At 32.0% G+C, this 18813-nt stretch overlaps 1 protein-coding gene across 18 annotated transcripts in view; it reads right to left on the bottom strand.

Annotated features, from left to right (window-relative positions):
- Positions 1-18813, bottom strand: part of LOC129946217 (RNA binding protein fox-1 homolog 2-like) — a 453881-nt gene that overhangs the window by 313277 nt on the left and 121791 nt on the right. For 2 of the 18 annotated variants that reach the window (XM_056056331.1, XM_056056315.1), the window contains exons 1-2: positions 15864-16246; positions 8503-9139 (exon numbers count right to left, since the gene is read on the bottom strand). The exons of 1 other annotated variant lie outside the window; for it this stretch is intronic. In XM_056056331.1, coding sequence (XP_055912306.1) covers positions 8503-8514 — 12 coding nt within the window. In that variant the 5' untranslated portion in view covers positions 8515-9139; positions 15864-16246. Of the gene's footprint in view, positions 1-8502; positions 9140-14565; positions 14886-15777; positions 16253-18813 lie in introns of those variants that run through there. 15 more of the 18 variants (XM_056056319.1, XM_056056325.1, XM_056056322.1 and 12 more) reach the window with 12 other exon arrangements.

Genomic DNA, 18813 nt, shown 5'->3' on the forward strand with positions numbered 1-18813 from the left:
CATAAAGCACGTCATACAGCTTTTTTGGATGAAACAGTATCTAAATTACGGCAGTTTTGTTTAATGACGTATCCATTTAGCCAAAAAGAAGATGACCGTTAAATGGACGAAATGCGTGATACCAGTTTCGAATAGAATAATGATTTTTAAAATAATTTTGCACAATTTGAAAACGTTTTTCAGAAGTCAGTTTGTTCGTGTTGAAATTCCAAACCAAAATAAAAAACTTGACAGCTTCCAAGATGTTCGTCCCTTACAATGGCTGCATTCAATCTCAGACAGATAGGGTATCCGAATACCTTTTTTTAGTGTTGTACGTGTAAAATAACAGCTGATCAAAATCAGCTGAGATGTCAAAAAAGGAATCCAAAGGTATCCTAAAATGTCTGGGGTAAGTAGGTATCTGACAGAACAGCTGATTCAACACAGTTGAATTTCAAGAAACTTGAGAATTGATTTAACTTTTTGTATTTGTTGATAAACTAAAATGTTAGTTGAAGTTGTATTTGAGGATGTTCTGTACATGATAGACGATGAATAAGCTATTTGCCTCCGAATTTTAGAAGGTACTTATGATCTATTTTTTTAAACTTCCAAATTGACTTAATTTGTTCTCGTGTTGTAGATGACCAATATGCTAGGTTTTACTTCCAGGCTATCCAACTCTTTCAATAAGGTATCTAAATATCCATCTATCCCATACACCTTATCGATCAAGAGATTGAACACAGCCAATAGGCTCTATACTTCTAAAAAACACCCTTTAATTTTACATTACGAATAATTTTGTAAGCGTATTACATACAGTTCAGAATGTTGAAGTCTTCCCAAGAAGCTCTTCCAACATATCGTTAAAAGTATTTCGAGTACTATTTTTTTGACCGAAACTGTAAAAATAAATTTTCTCAAGGAGTTCCATGCCCGCACCCAAATGGAAACACATGTGTGGAAACCAGCATTCTATTTTATTTTTTTCATGATGTATTTCATCCCATTCCAGTGCATTAAGATACATCTTTTTTTTGTGTTCATAAAGATTCTTCAATTGGAATCTTTTATTTTAGTTTTCTCATTAAACCAGTGCACATTAGTTGCAACTGACATATGACGTTACCATCATGGTTTTTCCCATAATTAGGGTTGAATTCAAATTTTATGACTCAGGGTGTTGGGACATGAGTTTTAGTTTTATAATTAAACATACATACACACAAATATCTCATAATTTCAAAATTTTCTTCTCGTTTTTCTTTGCTGATCGCATTTTCTTGAATGATGAATTTTTGTGAAAAATTTCTTATAAAACATGTTTTTGAAAAATTTTAAAATAAACAAAAACAAAGAAATGAAACAAGAATTAAGAAACAGCCGGGAACAGACGCACACATAGACCCCGATAGAGAAAGAATGAGAAATGAAGAAACAGTCTGCCACATAATTTTTGGTAGATAGAAGTCTCGAAAGGAATCCTCATCAATCTCAATCACTTTCAATTTTTGTTTCATATTTTTTGATTTATTAAATTTTATACATATTTTTGTGTTTTGTGACGCCGAGTTTTGTTTTGTCTTCTTTTAAAAAAGTTTAAAGAGTCTCCCCTCATTTAACTTTTTGTTCTTTTCTTTCAAAAACAAAACAGAAAATAAAGAATAAATTAAGTGACACATGATTTGAAATTAGAACAAAAACAAATATTTAAAATTTAGCATAAGAAAAAATTATACCGACTGTGACTCATAAAATTATGTATTTCCGCATAAAAATGTCATATTTATGGAGTTGGAAACACAAAATAGAATTTAGGCCTGTTTTTTTGTTTAATAAAGAATTTCATCACATTAAAAAAAAAAACAACAAATTAGACAACATTTCCTAAATTCATAAAACTATTAAAACATTTCATCAGAGAAGAAGACACCAGACAAAAAATTTGAATTAATTTAACCAGAAATAGAAATATGGCTTTTAATTTCCGTTTTGTTTCGTTTTTTAATTTTCAGAATGAATAAAAGTATCTCAAGTTTTTTTTTTTAAATAAAAATAGTAAATAGCTCGTGTGCCTCTCAGGTCGTTGGTCGGTTAGGTACTTTTTTAAGTTTTTCTTTATTTTGTTGGATTGTTTCCACTTTTATTTCATTAGACTTTTTGTCTTTTGGTCGAGTATAGTTTATGAGGTATGGTAATTTTAATGTTTTTCTTTGTATTTTATTTCATCTCTTTCATCATTATTTTAATGTCATTTAAAAAAAATGTAATCAATTGAGACAATCTTTAATTTTTTTAAGTGAGGATTTATTTGGTTTTCTGCAAGCACTTGGTTTTGCATATAGTTAATTTCAAATAAGCAATAAAGATGCCAAAGACTTGGAGGAAGACATTGAATAAAAATAAGAAATTACTTAATTCTTTGAAAATGAAATTGATTTAATTTTTTTTTAAGGTGAAAGACCAGACCAATGGTATCACATTATAATATTGTATATGGAAGACACTTGAAGAATAACTAAGTAGCTGATGGTTAGGAAGCAATAGCAGGTACCTGGAGGTATGCACGTTAAGATATCTTTGATAAAGCGTTTTATAGTTATATCTGATGGATAACCTTTATATGTGGAAGTTAAGTAATGTTAAAGTAACAAGCTTATTGCAGATGGAAATTAGAGGTCTTGACTTCCATAAATGCAACATGTATCTACATGTTTCGTTTAATTTCTTGTAATAGTCGATGTTTGGTGTTGAAATTTGATGGAAGTCACTAATTAACGTTTACATGACGATGTCTATCAATTATCAATTATGCTTAATTAACCATCTATTAGAAGATAAAAGTACTAATGGAACTATATCTAGCAACTAATAGTCTCGCCACCGGGAACAAGTAAGAGTGCTTAGGAGTAAACATTTGAATAGCTTGTCAATGGAAGGTTTAACAAAGTTTAACTAATCTTTGTATGTACATCTTTTTTTCTTTTAGAAAAACTAACACAAAGACCGCTTAAATTTAATACCGAGATTTTCTAGGACCTTTGGATACGAGGAATTAAGAAGGTTACACTCCAAATTGGATATCATATTGATGCCTTTAAAAAAATCAAGAATCATATTTTTTGTAATAGTTAAATTAACATTTGAATATTATACAAAATTAATGTTTAATGTGTTTTTTTTTTTGGTATGGAGTTTTTCCAGAATCTTTCTATTAGATTTTTCTGAAAATTTTTCCAGATTTTATAAAAACTATTTTTTTAATGGAGTGAAATGAGTTTAAAGTCAATACGTATGTGTTCACAAGATATTTGAGTCAAAAATCAATTATACTTATTTTGTTTTGTATTTTTTTGAACTGTTGTATGGATTTCTCCAAAAAATTGAGCAGGAATCTAGAATTTTATACTTCGTAGTGTGAGATTACTTTGAAGGAGGTATCATTGTTTGTTTGTAAAATATTCTAGCTGAATAAATAGTTGGTCAATTTGTTTGCTTTACAAATTAATTAATTAGTAATTAATAGTTGATGTTTTCATTTCTAAGTAAGGTATGAAAAACGGTATCATTTAAAAGCCGTCTACTGTTATCAAAAAAAATAATATCATAAATCATCTTTAAGGTCTTGTATCAAAGTTATCATTCACGTGGCGTTGAAAAAGAACGTGTTTTTTCCCAAACAAATTCCCTTTTAAATACAAACTATTCAAAAGTAGAATTTTCAAGAAAATGGTTTCCAAAATGATATTTACTGTGGAATTTGTTGTAAAAAAAACCTGGGTTACACTACAGACTACAGTAGCTATATTCTCAGTTGTACTTCCACGGCGCTTATGCGTTGATTTTTCATAAAACTAACTTGTATTAAAAATGCTTATTTTTTAACAAGTTCACTATAAGCAGGATATAAAGGGTGCTTTAAGATTTTAAACACTACTTTGCATTGTTGAAGCTTAAATAGCAAGTTATCAAAACGTTTTATTTGCAAACCTTTTTCAAAATCATCAACTGCATCGCTATCAACACAATTATAACAAATTTAAGGAAGAATTTGGGTATTTTTCTACCAACTTTAGGCACCACATATTTTCAATTTTTTATAGGGTTTTATATTGTTTCCGACCTCGATATGCTAAGGTCTAAGAGAGTTAGGTAATATCCGATTCAATTCTGGGAACTTCAGCTTACTCAACTTATCCATGTATGAACCAAATATCATTTATCCTTTCGAAAAATACACTTCTTTGATAACGGAGGCTAAATTTAAGATTTTTTGGGCTAAGTCATATAAAAGTCCAAAAAAGAAATAAGTGACATAATTTACATTACAATTACTGAACTTAGCTTTTAAATAGTGAAATCTAATTCAAAAATTGGTCGTTATTGTGAATAAACTTTCATACAGAATTTTTTCCATCTTCCATAACAACCCCTTTCTTTATTTTAAGAAATAAGTTTCTAAGGTACTTGGGATCTTATTTCAGTGTTGTGCATGAATGACAGTAAAGGCTTTTACTTATTTTGGTATTCATAAAAATAAAGTAAATACTAAAAATAAATGTGAGTATTTACTTATAATCAAAGTATAAACTTTTTTTGGACAAATTTTGATTTTTTAATTTAGAGCCACTTCATTCTCCATTTTATCTTAAGCTGACTTAAGGCATAAGTGGTTTCATGGACCAGCTGCAGGAAAGCTTTTGATTTTAAGGTTACGATACAATTGGACAAGGTGATGCGCTGGCATGTGATTTTTTTAACATCGTGCTTGAAAACATAGAGGCACTATCTTTCAAAAGTCTGTCCAATTACTGGCATATGCTGATGACATTGACATAATTGGAAGAACTCAGTGTGATGTCAATGGGGCTTTTGTGAGTATTGAGGCAGAGGCGAAAAAAATGGGTTAAACGGTTAATAAGGACAAAACAAAGTACATGCTGTCGTCAAGAAAGGACATACAAAACCGATGTCTTGGTCCAAACGTCACCATCGACAGACGTAACTTTGAGGTAGTCAAGGACTTCGTCTACTTAGGCTCAGCTGTAAACGCAGAAAATAACACCAGCGCTGAGATCAAACACAGAATAACTCTTGCTAACCACTGTTTCTTTGGACTAAGAAAGCAATTGAGTGGTAAAGTCCTCTCTCGAGGGACCAAAGTGTTGCTATATAAGACTCTTATCATCCCCGTCTGACTATACAGTCCAGAAGCATTGACTATGACAAAAGCGGATGAAAGCACCTTGGGTCGGTTCGAGAGAAAAGTTCTTCGTGTGATCTACGGTCTCGTATGCATCGAAGGGGAGTGGAGGAGAAGATGGAACGACGAGCTGTACGGGCTGTACAGCGACGTAGTCCACAGGACAGTGCAGTAGAGGAAGACCGCGGATCAGGTAGCGCGCACAAGTGGAAGGTGACCTCACCCAACTTGGATCGAGAAACTGGAGACATCTAGCTAGGGACTGAGCTAGATGGAGAAGTTTGTTATGGGTGAGGACCTAGTTCACACAGGACTGTAGCGCCACCTTAAGTAAGTAAGTAGGTAAGATACCATTGATTTTGAGGCTTTGGTTTTTTTTTTTGACATGCAATGGTACAAACTTTAATCAAAAATTACGTTTATCCCTTAGCGGCCACATGGCTTGATTCGTTACCCCAGGCTTAGAAAAAGTTGAATAAGAGGGCTTCAACCTCTCAATTTAATGCAACAAATGACATCGTTTGGTGGAAAGCAAGTTTGAAAAGTGATTTGCTGAAGAAAAAAAAATGAATGGCTTTGAGCGCTAGCTTTTTTAACCTGAGTAATTTTTTTCGCTGGCGATCTCTTCAGAAATTCAAGGACAAATCAATTAAAACTTTTACTTTACTTCTCGGTCGTTCAGATCTTTTTCCTTCTTTTGTGAGCGGATTTCACTGCATTGCTTGGCCTGCAATGCAGTCGTTACCTTTTCGAAGCTAATGTGCAATCCATTGCCACTTACTATTTCGTATTCATTTGGCCAGAAAATGTTACAAAGACATCTATTCACGAAGTTTTGCAGCTTTCTTGTAATGGCTGAAGTAACCTTCCAAGTGTTTCACGCATAAAGAAGCACAGATTCAACATTTAAGCGAAACGGTCATAGCTTTTTTCTTAAGCTGATACGAGTTATTCCTCCAAATTTTCGACAACATATCAAACGCCGCTTTTGTTTTGCCCATGCAGCAGATGGCGTCTTGTTCGGTTCTGCCTTCTATGGAGACGATACTTCCAAGGTATTGTAAGCTCTCTACTTTATTTATTTGAGACGATGCGACGGTCGGGTTCCGAGGCTGATCATTTTTGTTTTATAAATAAATAAATTAGGTGGCGCAACAGTCCGTTTGAGAACGAGGGCTTAGTGACTGACAACTCTCAACCATTCCTGTGTGCGAGCACCGTTGTCAGGGATGAAAGGGACCTACAGTTTTAAGCCGCATCCGAACGGCAAATTCGAGAAAGTACTTTTCATGACAAGAATTCCTCTTGGAGAATTTATCAATTCCTCGCAAGAGGAAGTACCCGTGAAAAAAATTGTAGGTGGCATAGGCAGGGGTCGAACCCAAGACATTTCGCATGACAGTCCATCGCACTAACCATCAATTTTGTTTTGCCGGAATTAATTTTCAGCCCTACAGCTTCTGCTTCTCTCTCCACACTTGTTGTCATTTGATCAGTACATCGCTTATCACCAACAAAAACAACATTGGTGACAAAATACAGCCCTGCCTGACTCCGCTACGGATTTTAAAATCATCTGACAATCTATCATTTTTTTTCTGGTATACCTCTCCTTCGTAAAGCCTTCTCGAAGTCGATGAACAGCAGGTGAAGTGGTGAACGATATTCAACGCACTGTTCTATAAATCAATAAAAAGCATTATATGAACTCGTCTCTCTAAAATGATGACCCAAGTTTAATGATAACTTTGCCACCCACAGCGTTGCAAGATTTTCAACCATTTGAAGCAACAAAATTAATATAAAATATTTGTCGAAAAACTCTCTTTAAACTCAAAGATTAAGAAAAGCGAAAAGATTCGAATTTGTTATTGTATTACAATCATTTAAAAAATCGATCTTTGCTTTATTCCGTTTTAAAGTTCTTAGGCTCTTAAAAAAACACCTTTTTTAAGAGCATTTGACTGAAACATGTGTATGCCTTTAGTTTTTATTATTTTGCTTTCTTTTAAAAGAAACTAATTCAAAATTAAAAGCTCAAAATGATGAGTGTTAAATGCTAATACATTTCATTACCGATAGCAACCATTAACATTTTCTCCATATTTATTATCACTGATATTGTTATTTCTTCTGCTAACATTTTCAAATTAAAACAGTTTAAATTTTCAACTCAAGTCTCTCCAATCATATAAAAGTACAGACTATATAACAAATCAATGATACAATTAAACTGAACAAAATAATAATATGTTATGCATACATAAATAGAATGCAATCAAACGCATCATAACTTTTGTTTCATTATTTCTTCTTTCACCTAACTCATAAATTCATAGCACTGTTTTAACAAATTATACCCCCATTTGTAAAAAGCTATTTTCCATTCATCTAATAATACTCATAACTACGCAATCGGTTGTATAAAATGCAAAAGTGTAGCTGATTAATCAGAAATAGCCCGCTAAGACCCCTCCAATAAGAAAATCAAGATGGAAAGAAAAATAAAAACATATAGATCCGACAAAGCTCATTAAATTCATAACAACAACAGTTATGTGAATAAAATGTCTATTTTTATTGCAAGATTTTAACACAATGTATAAAAAAAAACATATATGTACATTTGTTTGTAACTAATATGATGCATTTTACTTACAAGACATACAAAATAGAGTCAATAGGAGAAGTGAGAAGTCGGTAGAAAGATAAGTTATGGATTCATTCAAAATTTGTTTATACCTACTTTAAGCTATACAAATTGTGAACCTTTAAAAAGTAGCTTTTAATATTTTTTTTATTCATGACGAAGACAACGAAGACGATAAGTGCTAACACTTAATCTACACAAGATATTCCTCAACACTTTCTTTGATGGATGGATACTTACCTCAGTACCTATCTAACCTACCTACATAGTATCTACTTTAGTAGAACAAAACTCCAATAAAAATTTTCCATCATTTTCTACCCTTATCCTTCGGCGGGGTTTTCGTCTTCGTCGTTTTCATTGTCGAATCGAATGCTATAAACGCCACCCTTAACTCGAAAAATAACCATCGTTAGGCTTAAGTTTAAGAGCTACTCAAACATTTACCTAACCTCTGATCTATTCCCAAGAAGTGGCAAAAAGATACGATAAATATTACTGCATTCAATATGTTCCTCCTCTTCATATACCACCTACCTACCTATCTTTTCGACCAGAGAGTGAAGAAAAATAAAACAAGGATGCAGATCCTTTAGAAATAGTAGATAGATAGATAGATTTTGTTTGTATACAAGTGTATGTAGATAGGAATATAAAAACTTACCGGATAATACATTCCTTGCGGAGGAAGGAAAAATGCCCCTGAGCCCCACAGTTTGACGGCTTTTTATTAACCTTTGGGGGGGAAGAAGTTGACTCGATAAGAATACGAAGACTGAAGAAGACGAAAATGAAGAAGAAGAATGAACAAAATATTCAAACTTGCTTCTTTTACAAAGGATGTCCTTTTTTTTTCGTATAAATGACGTCGTCGATGAAAACGAAGACAGCGAAGACTGTAACTTTTGTAACTGTAAGATGATGACGACGACGGCTAAGACGGCGACTAAGACGACGACTAGGACGACGACTACGATACAATACGTGTATCGAGAGAGGGGGTGGGGCGGCGAAACGATGTGTAAAGGCAAACAGCGAAAAAAGGATGCTTTCTCGTCTTATGCCTGGGTATCCTTTCGATTTTTTCTTTAGTTGTACTTTCCCTTCTTCTAAATATACTTGGAGGGTAATTTATTTATTTATTTCTTTTTATTTTCACTTTTTTATATATATTTATATATTTTATGTACGCACCACACTTTCTTAATATATTTTATTTATTTTTTTTTTATATATATTTTGGCACAAATTTTCAAAGATTTATTTTGATTTATATTTTTCTTTATTACTTTTGGATTACACTGTAAAAAAAAAACAAGGAAAATAAGGGAAAATTTCAACATAAAAGAAAACAACAACAATTACGAAGAAGTATGTGTACGAAGGAACAAGTGAATGATGGAAAATACAATAAATTTGACAACATTGCCATTCAAAGAGAAAGAGAGAGAGAGGGTTGTTTTCTTTTTTTTATTATTTTTATTGGGGTTGTTTGAGTTTGAGTAAAGTACGACGACGACGATGATGATGGCGAGAAACAGAAAGAGGGATGCTGTGTCCTGTGAGTCCTCTGTGTCCTGTGTGCTCTATTGCTATTTTAGATTGTAAGGTACTTTTATTTTTGTTGTTGTTGTTTTTTTTTTAATGTCCTTTTTATTTCAACTGATGATGGCGCTCGAGTTCGAGCTCGTGCTGTGGATGCTGTTTGGGTGGATGTTTGTTCTTTCGTTCGTCCTGTGAGAATCAAAGGAAAGCAAAAACGACCCGAATTATGATGGTCTTCTCCGTCCGAATCCGTCTCCAACGCGCACGACAGAGAAAAGAGGTCTATTAAATATGTACGAGAGAGACTAGAGGGAATATCTATACCTACAGCTGAAAAAATCTTCTGCATCATGTGGGAGATTCAGGGTTTTTTAAAACATTTTTTTTTGTTCATCCCTTAATGGTTGGAAGGGTAGAATGTTTAAAAAAAAAAAAGGAAAGACGAAAAAAGGGAAAATAACAAGTGTTGCCAGATGAGGAATTTGTGTTAGTATGTTGTTTTTTGTTTGTTTTATTATTATTAATGATGCAATTTGATTCATAAATATTTTAGAAAGAAACGAAGAAGTGGACAGGGATTTCAGGTACCTTCACTTCTACCTGAGTTTGTTCTTTCTTTTATTTTGAAAATTTAAAGCTTTGGGAATAACCTATATATTTTACGTCTTCTTAAAAGATTGGGCAAACAAGATTTGAAAAGACAACAATGACACTATTTTCGAAGTTCAAAATGAAAACAATTTGTAGGGAAAATTTAAGTAAAGTAGAATCTACACTAGATAGAAAAAGGGAAAATTCTGAATTTTGTGTGTTATTGTTTCGGATTTTAAGTGGCGCGGAGTCAGCGGCGACCGGCGCGAAGATGATGACGTCCGACCGACGCACGATGAAAATGACGACGTCGAAAATGGCAGCACGATGGGGCACTTAACTGAAAGTGTTTTTACTTGAGTGTCGTCGACGATGGCTTATCTCATTGAATAGCATTATAGGTTCAATAAAGCTGATCTTATAAATACTTATACGGGGAATAAATACATTGTTTGTAACATTTGTATTTGTATGCGTAGAAGTTAGAGATTAGGAAATTGTATCTGTTTTTTTTTTATAATTTTTTATTTTGATAATTCAATTTGATGAGGATGAGAAATTTTTAAAGTGATTGTATTTCAAGAGTATTTTATATTTCTTAATGGAAAGATGTAGTTAGACATGGAGTTTGAATTGAATTTTTTTTTTTTTATGGAGGCCTATAGATTGAGTGTAGTATGTTTTATCAGAAACTAATATATTCCAATCTACAAATTTATTTTAGTTCAGTTGATTGATGCTTTTAGAACACTAGGCCTTTTCAGAAGTGTTCTGGTTTTAGATTGAGAGCTTTCATTTTTATGATAAACCCTGTTGTGCAACATGTGTAAACGATTGGTTTGGAATTTTAAGAATTGTGATACAAATGAAATTAAATAATTTTATTTTAGAACATCAAGAGGAAAATAAGTGATGAATATGATTACGAAAGAAGATTTGAAAAGTAATCTTAGGCAAATTTTGAAGCTTCACCACAGTGGACACTGAAAATTCAGGTGATTTTTCTTTATTTTGTTTTGTAAGAAAAGACTAAATGATATTGAAATATTAACGACTTATTGAGGTCAAAAAATAATCTTAATCATTGCGGGTATGCCAAATTATGATTTTGAAAAACAACTATTTCTAACAAAATCAATTAATCTTCAATTCTTTTAGTACCAAAATCACCATCATCTGTCAATTAATAACTCTTTTGAATTACAAATTCAAGTCAGTCAAATTGAAATACATATATCATTTTTAGGCAAACGCATTTAAAGATTTACATAATTCAGACATTTTAAAAAAGTAGTCATTCAAAAGTTTTAAAGAAAGAAGCTTTAAATTTGTAAAGAATTTTATTGAAAATATACCACACACTGTCAAAAATGCCTTTTGAATGAAATTTTAACCTGAATCGAACATTTTAAGCGTTTCAGTGAAAAATGTAAGAAATGGTGCTGAATTTTCACGCCTTGAAAATGTTTGAATTAAAACTGAAAGTGCATTTAAATTTTAACATTAAAGGAACACAAAACATTCAATAATTTTTTTTTTTTTTAGGTATCTTAATAGTACCTGTCCATTGATTTCAGAACGTGGTACATATCTAAATGTAGGCAAGTAAATGAGTGTAGATTTTTTAAAATAATAAGGACATGATGGGAATCTTATTTGGAAATTGATTTATTTATTTTATTTTGAAAATATTAATTTACAATTTTTTTATTAATATGTGGAAAGACCAAATAGCAGCAAAAGGTTTCGGCTCTAATTTGAATTTAATTGCAAAACAAGGAAGCATTACCTGAAATCATTTCAAAAAAAATTGATAATTGCATAAAAAGTTTTAGAAAATTATCTATTGCGCCAAAATATTCTTTAACTCACTTATTATAACAATGGTTGCCAATTTTGTATTCTCTAATAATTTAATGCTTTATTTAGGTTTGTTTGATTTTGCTTTTTAAATAAAACATCATAAAAATAGAAAATAAAGCATGTTACTTGTTGGCAAATATTTTCAATCACCCTTGACCCTTATTTCGATTGTCGATTTATCAAAACAACTTCAGAACTACTAGATTTTAAAGATGATAGTTTATTAATAAGTAATACACGTAAAACAATAATGGAAGTTGGGGGTGAAGAGTGAAGAGGGTGAATATTTAGAAAATAAGTGATTGAAAACAAACAAAATTGTTATGGATTTTCAATGCAACTAGGTTCTTGAATAGAGCTTAGTAAAAAACACTCCTGTTTAAATGTTAGCCCTTTAAGTTCACATTTAAAGGTCTCTTGCTATTGTCTTTACAAATCCTTTGCGAGCACTTTGATTAGGTCCTTCGTTTTGAGAATTTTTGATTTAAGGAATTTAAAAAGGTAAAGTGATTAAAGGTTTGGTTTAAATTCATGGCTTATTCCTAATTATCATAACAGGAATAATGATTTACTAAAGACCACAAGAGTCAATCTTTAGATCTTTAATATTTTCAAAACGGCCATTAAAAAAGTACAAAATGTCATACAACTTAAACTTAGTGTGACGAAAACGTCATTTATGTGTCAGCCATTGGCACATGAATGTTTGAAATTGTCAGATGTTTTAAATAATGAAATCTGTAAATTTAGTACTTTATTGTCATATATTTTGGCAAATAACCATCTGACAATTAAATTGCAAAACTTTGACAAAGAGTCTGCCAAGAGTGTGAACATACAATTAATGCTATTGTCAGCTTTTGTTAGATCATTGACTGATCTGACTATCTTACACATAAGGTAAAAATACTTATAAAAAGCCAGCACTTGTATCAGTCAAATGTTTACATAGGGTGACAATTTCAAGGCACCGAGTAAAAATCTATTTAGTAAATTGCGTATAAGGTATTTATCAAGGTTCTTTTGTTCCTATCTACTTTGAAGTAACTCACATTCTGTAGCTCTTTATTGAACTATCGTTTTAAAAAACAGATATAGCTTTATTTTTGACAACAAAAACTCAAAAGTTTTGCTCGGAAATCCTGTTTGTGAAACTAAGATGACTTAAATCTTTTCGACAGTTTCTAACCCTAAATATATGTTGGTACCTAAACTTCCTAGGTACGTACCTGATCGTGAGACAAATCTAAGATAGGTACCAACGTAGAGTGAATAATCTTACCACAATTCATAAATAAGATTGATTTTACAAACAAATTACTCTTTTGTTCATAACAACGTAAAAATACAAATGATGCAACAATTTTATAATTACAAGGAGCTACATTTCAAACTAAGAATTAAAAAGCTTTGTAATCTGTATCTATGGCTAAGATAGAGTCTGTGCATGACTCGTCTCTTAGTTCGCTATATTTTATTGTTGCAAAATGACACATAATAGTTAATGATTGAGACAAGTGCAACGATTAAATTAACAAGATTCTTAGCTACTTGTAAGAAAATACTATTCACACAACAAAAGAACTAGGAACAGGTTCATTTCTATGAAGTGAAGTACGAAGATGATATTAATAAAAACACTTTAAGAACTTCAAAAACTATGGGCAGGTTCAGGCAGCATAAGGGACTTCATTTGCTGTCAACTTCATTCTTTGACCGTACTTTTTGACATTTCTGACAAAGGCAAGTAGTGAGTTTTTCAAATTCAGAACTTTACTTCGCAAATCTCTACTTTAAGTATATAGTACAAAAAGTAGCTAACAAATTATTGTCTACAAAACACTCCTCAAGTAAGCTATAAGTTCATCACGATTTGTATTTTCTATTGTTAAGAAATATTACTTATTGTTGTTTTCCAAATTGACAAGGAACCCTTTTACAGAAAGCTTTAAATGAAGTTGTGAAGAAAATAAATAAATCAGAGTAATAAAGTTCAGCTTTCAGTTGAATGAAAAAAACATGATTAACTGTCATTTTGATAGAAGTAACACAAGTTCCTGTATCTTTTCTCACTTTTTTCAATGTAGACCATAAATCACATTTTGTAAAGCTTTTAAAACTCCGAAAAGAGGATCTGAACATAATTTACACCATTTAAGTTGCAAAGGACAGTAAACAGAAGTTTTTGTAAACAAGCCATTTTTAACAAAACAAAACTTAGACATATAGGTTACTGTGATATTTTGACAACAAAGGTAAATTGGTCTAAAAATAAGGTTTAATTAAAAATTATAAATGAAGGCTATCTTTAACAATTTGATGCTTCAATTTTTGAGTCGAAAATAGTTTGTTTAAAACATTAGATACTTGTAAGTCATCAACAAATTATAAAGGGAGTAAAGTACAAAGTTTTACTTGAAAGTCAAAAGACTTTTTCAAACTAAACTATCAATTCAAACAGAAAACCTTTAAAAAGAGGTAGGTACCTACAAAAATTATGTTTTTAAATAAATACAACTCGATAGTATTCCTCATCTGTTAGCACTTAAAATGGATGCTGCGTGGAAACCTCTCCGATAAAAAAAAATAATACAAAAACAAACTACACAGAATCCCTACCAAGTCCCTATCTGTGGAAATTCGATAAAAATCAACAAAATAAATAAAACTTTAAACTTTTGATTTTCACATAAAAATATTAAAAATTTCTCAAAATTGAATTATTCACATTTTTGTTCACCAACAAAATAACAACAAATCACACACAAAACATCCTTTTTAAAGATCCTTTTGGATTCTTTCTTCGTTTTGGGGAATTATGATATTTTTCCAATTCAAATTTTGTTTCTTTTTTCTTGTTGATAGGAAACGATATCAACAGAATCCCGAAAAAGTCCAGTTCCAGTACAAAAATAACAATTTTGTCTTTTTTGTTTGAGATGTTTTTTATTTATAATCATAGAAACAACAACTTCGATCACAAATTAAACAAATAAACAGATTTTTGTTTAAGAAGTAAGTAATTTCCCGAAATAAATCACCAAGAGTAAGACACCAACCACACATTCCGCCGCGGCATGGGGTGTATAAGGATTAAGATGAGGATGAGCATGGGATTGAGAATCGAATTGAGAAGAAAAGATATAACAAAAACAACATCAACGAGAAGAAATATCACATAAGAAGAATGAAAAAATAAAATCTTCCTTGTTTTTAGGTAATTCTTTTGTATTTTTCTTGTTTTATTCTTTTTTGTCTCAAGACGCACGAGAATTCTCGTAAAAATAAAATTTTACAAGACTGAGAGATGCCCTGAAATATTTTTGAAAAACAAAAGTTATTTTTTCGGCTAAACGATCTCTCGACGCACGGTTGGAGGCGGGAGGCGAACGATATACAACAGAATCTCAGAATCAGAAAAAATCGAAGAAAAATTTATGGGAAGCGAAAATCACAGCAGAACGCAGAGATTTACAACAAAAACAACAACAGCATTAGCAGCACCAGCACCACCAGCAGTACCATGGGAACAACAACACCGCGACCGCACCATGAGCAGCACACAAGGGGACGCATGAATCTTTAATTTTCTTTATTTTTATTTTTATTTTTAAACTTTTCTTTCTTTTAATTCACGGCACTCATCTGCTTGATCTGATCAAGCGGGCACAGGGCAGGGCACAGTCAGTCACAGTCATAGGCAAGGCACGAACACGGTTATGGCTAAAGGTGCGGGATGCGGAATACGGGTACAGGAGACTGACACGGGACACGGGAGTCGGGACTACCACTTGGAGTCTCAAGGAATATACACTCTGGGCACTTGAACTGAAGCTGTTTCATAAAAACCCACAGAAACATGCGATTTTTTCTTCTCCACTTTTCATTCGTTTAATTTTATTTTATTTTCCACCACACTCTTCTTCATTTGTTATTTAACTGTGAAAATTGTATTCCTTTTCCTTTAGATTGAGATTGAAATTGAATGTGAATCAAATAAACAGAACATTTTTTTTTTAAACCAACCCTTTTCACAAGATTAATTGAGTTTTAATTGAATGAACTTGAACGAGGACATTTTATTTCTTTTTTGATTAAAATTTTTAATTTGCTGCGAAAAAGTTTTATATTTATTTAAATTTCTACTTTTTTTAATGGAAAGTGTAGAAATTCGCTTTTGCTATTTTGCGGTCTTCCAATCAACACAGCACTGCGACAAACGGTAGACTGACATTCGGTTTGGAATTGAATGAGCGAGAGACAGACACAGAACAGAGCGACAGACGGACAGAGCAAAGAGCAGCAGCAGAGAGAATTTTTTTGGATTGCGTTTTGTTGAGATGAATTCTTGTCGTGTCTGTTTTGTGGTTGATGTACGTTTTTTTGTTCTTTCTTTTTGTTGTCTTTTTATATCTTGTTGCTTGCGCTTTGGTGTTGTGTTCTTTTTAAATTGAGAAGTTGAGATTTTTGAGAATAATTAATTTCTGCGCATAAACCTTTTCTCTCGCTCGACGAAGGGCCAAGGATGAGAGTTTCTCTATTTTATTTATATTGTATTTTTGTTGTTATTTTTTAAAGTTACCAAACGAACCAAACCAACGGAGCATAACAGCAACAGTAGAAGAAGAAGAATGAATGAAAAAACGGTTCATTTTGTATTTATTCTCTTCTGTGTTGCAGCTGTCGGATGGGTCGATGTTGCTGGAGTTGGTTTTTGTTTTTGGTTATGCTTCTGATGCGGGTGGATGAATGTAATGGAAAGTGGAAGAAAAAGGGTTAACGAATAACAATGTAATGGAGAAATGTCAAATAGCATGTGTGAAAAATGTTTACTTTATTTTGTGGAAGGGAGAAGGATAGATTGTGAAAACAAAAATGGCCGATTTGTGTTCTGTGATGAACGTGAAAGAGTAAAAGAGATCGTTAGAGATAATGATTTTTCTTATTCTGGATTGTGGATGGTGAATGATGCTGCAATGAATGAATCCAGTTGCTCTCAAATGTTTAGATGCATTTGTAGAATGAAGACAGTGGACAGTAAAACATACAAGATTTATTTTAGGAACGAAATTAAAAACAAAAATTGTATATTAATGTCGTAATTCGAAAAATGAGTTCAAATTAGAACCTGTTTTCTATTACGTTATTTAATATATATTTAAAGATATATGAATATTTGTATGTGATTTAGCTATGATTTGTATAAAATGAACAATGCTCCGTAATGTTATGTCACTTAAATTTATGCAATTTAATATAAAAGGACAAAAAAATCCCAAAAATTGAGTTTTTAAAACTGTGATCGATTATTTAAGCCATTTAAATAATTAATAAAAATCAATAATTTGGGTGCCGCAACAGTTCGTTGAGAACTAAGGCCTAGGGATTCAAAACTCTCAACTACTGTTGTGTGCGAGTAAAGTTGTCAGGGATGGAGGAGACCTACAGTTCTCAGCCGAATATCCGAACGGCAAATTTTAGGAAGGACTTTTCAAGACAAGAATTACTCTTGGAGAATCTGTCAATTACTCACAAGAGGCAGTACCCGTGAAAGAAACTTTAAATGACATAGGCAGGGATCAAACCCAAGACCTCTGGCATGACAGTCCACCGCACTGCCCATCAGGCCACGGGTACAATATAAATAACTAATATGAAACCTTATATAGGGTCCGCCAACGTTTTTTTTTTTCAACAAGTGCTAATTTCGTGAATGATAACACTTAGCTCATGTCTGATTTGATAGATAATTATTTGTATCCTTTCGTTGAACGAATATGGTTGTGTGTATACACTTGAACAACGCTTAGAGAAGATGCCGATTTTGCCAAAAAAAATATCTTTTCAGATGAAACTCATTTTGATCTTGGAGGGTATGTAAACAAGCAATATTGTCGCATTTGGGCCACTGAAAACCTGCACGCATGCATTGAAAAGCCGATACACCCAAAACGAGTCACTGTTTGGTGCTGGTTTGGGTCCAGAGGCATAATTGGACAAACATATGTATTTGGTCAAAATTTGGTTGAAAAAAAATAATTATAATCAAAGTTATTAACATTTTTCTAAAATTTGAGGTTGGTTTGGGAGAGCAGAACAAAATCTATAAAATATGAACTATTAAACGAATTTTAATGAAATTTGACACACATGCTAAGATTAGTCTTATACAAGCTTGGTCAAAATTTGGTCAAGAAAAAAATATTAGAAAAAAATTAATTGACATTTTTTATAAAATTAGACGCTTTTGATGTTATATTTTAATAAAAGTTTTTTTTAGTAAAATCTTTTAGGGCATGTCTTAATACTTAATATTGGCGCTTGGACAATTCTGCTTATATAGATATTGCAAGAGCTTTATCCGGATCAAGTTGTGAGCAGGAAAAGGAATCTGATGTTACTGCATAGTTTATCTCTTCTTGAGGAAATATATTTCTAATTACGTCCCTCTTATACCTTTAAGCTCGATCACAGCATTCGTCAAAACTCTTTTGTGGTCTTCCCATATTAGTTGACGTTTCGGGCAATACACTTTGGTTTTCTTTTTCGAAAACTCGTTCGAGCCAATGAGTGTATTTTTTTTTTAAATTACTATGAGACATAAAACGTTTCTTTAATTCTGACAGCACAGTTTCTATTTGCTCAGAAATTAATTTGGGGTATTCTCTTACAAAGCATGGTAGAAGATTTTGAAAATCATGACCATTAGTAATAAGTTCACTACACAACACCGAATAAGGAATTTCGATTGAATACATTTTAATGTATTGAATTTATCATATATATTTGTTTTTATATTTCACTTCACTTCTTGGTTGATCAAAGAGTAAACATTTTTCTTAAACACTTTGCACAAATTCTCAATAACTCAATACTGACTTTTTTTTACATAATCCTTTATCTAAATTAATTTAAGTAAGAGATTTTATTCTAATAAGCCAGGTAATAAAAAATTACACAACAAAAACAAAGCAAT

The sequence above is a fragment of the Eupeodes corollae genome, chromosome 2 (assembly GCF_945859685.1).
Source record: "Eupeodes corollae chromosome 2, idEupCoro1.1, whole genome shotgun sequence".
In the NCBI taxonomy this organism is placed as follows: Eukaryota; Metazoa; Arthropoda; class Insecta; order Diptera; family Syrphidae; genus Eupeodes; species Eupeodes corollae.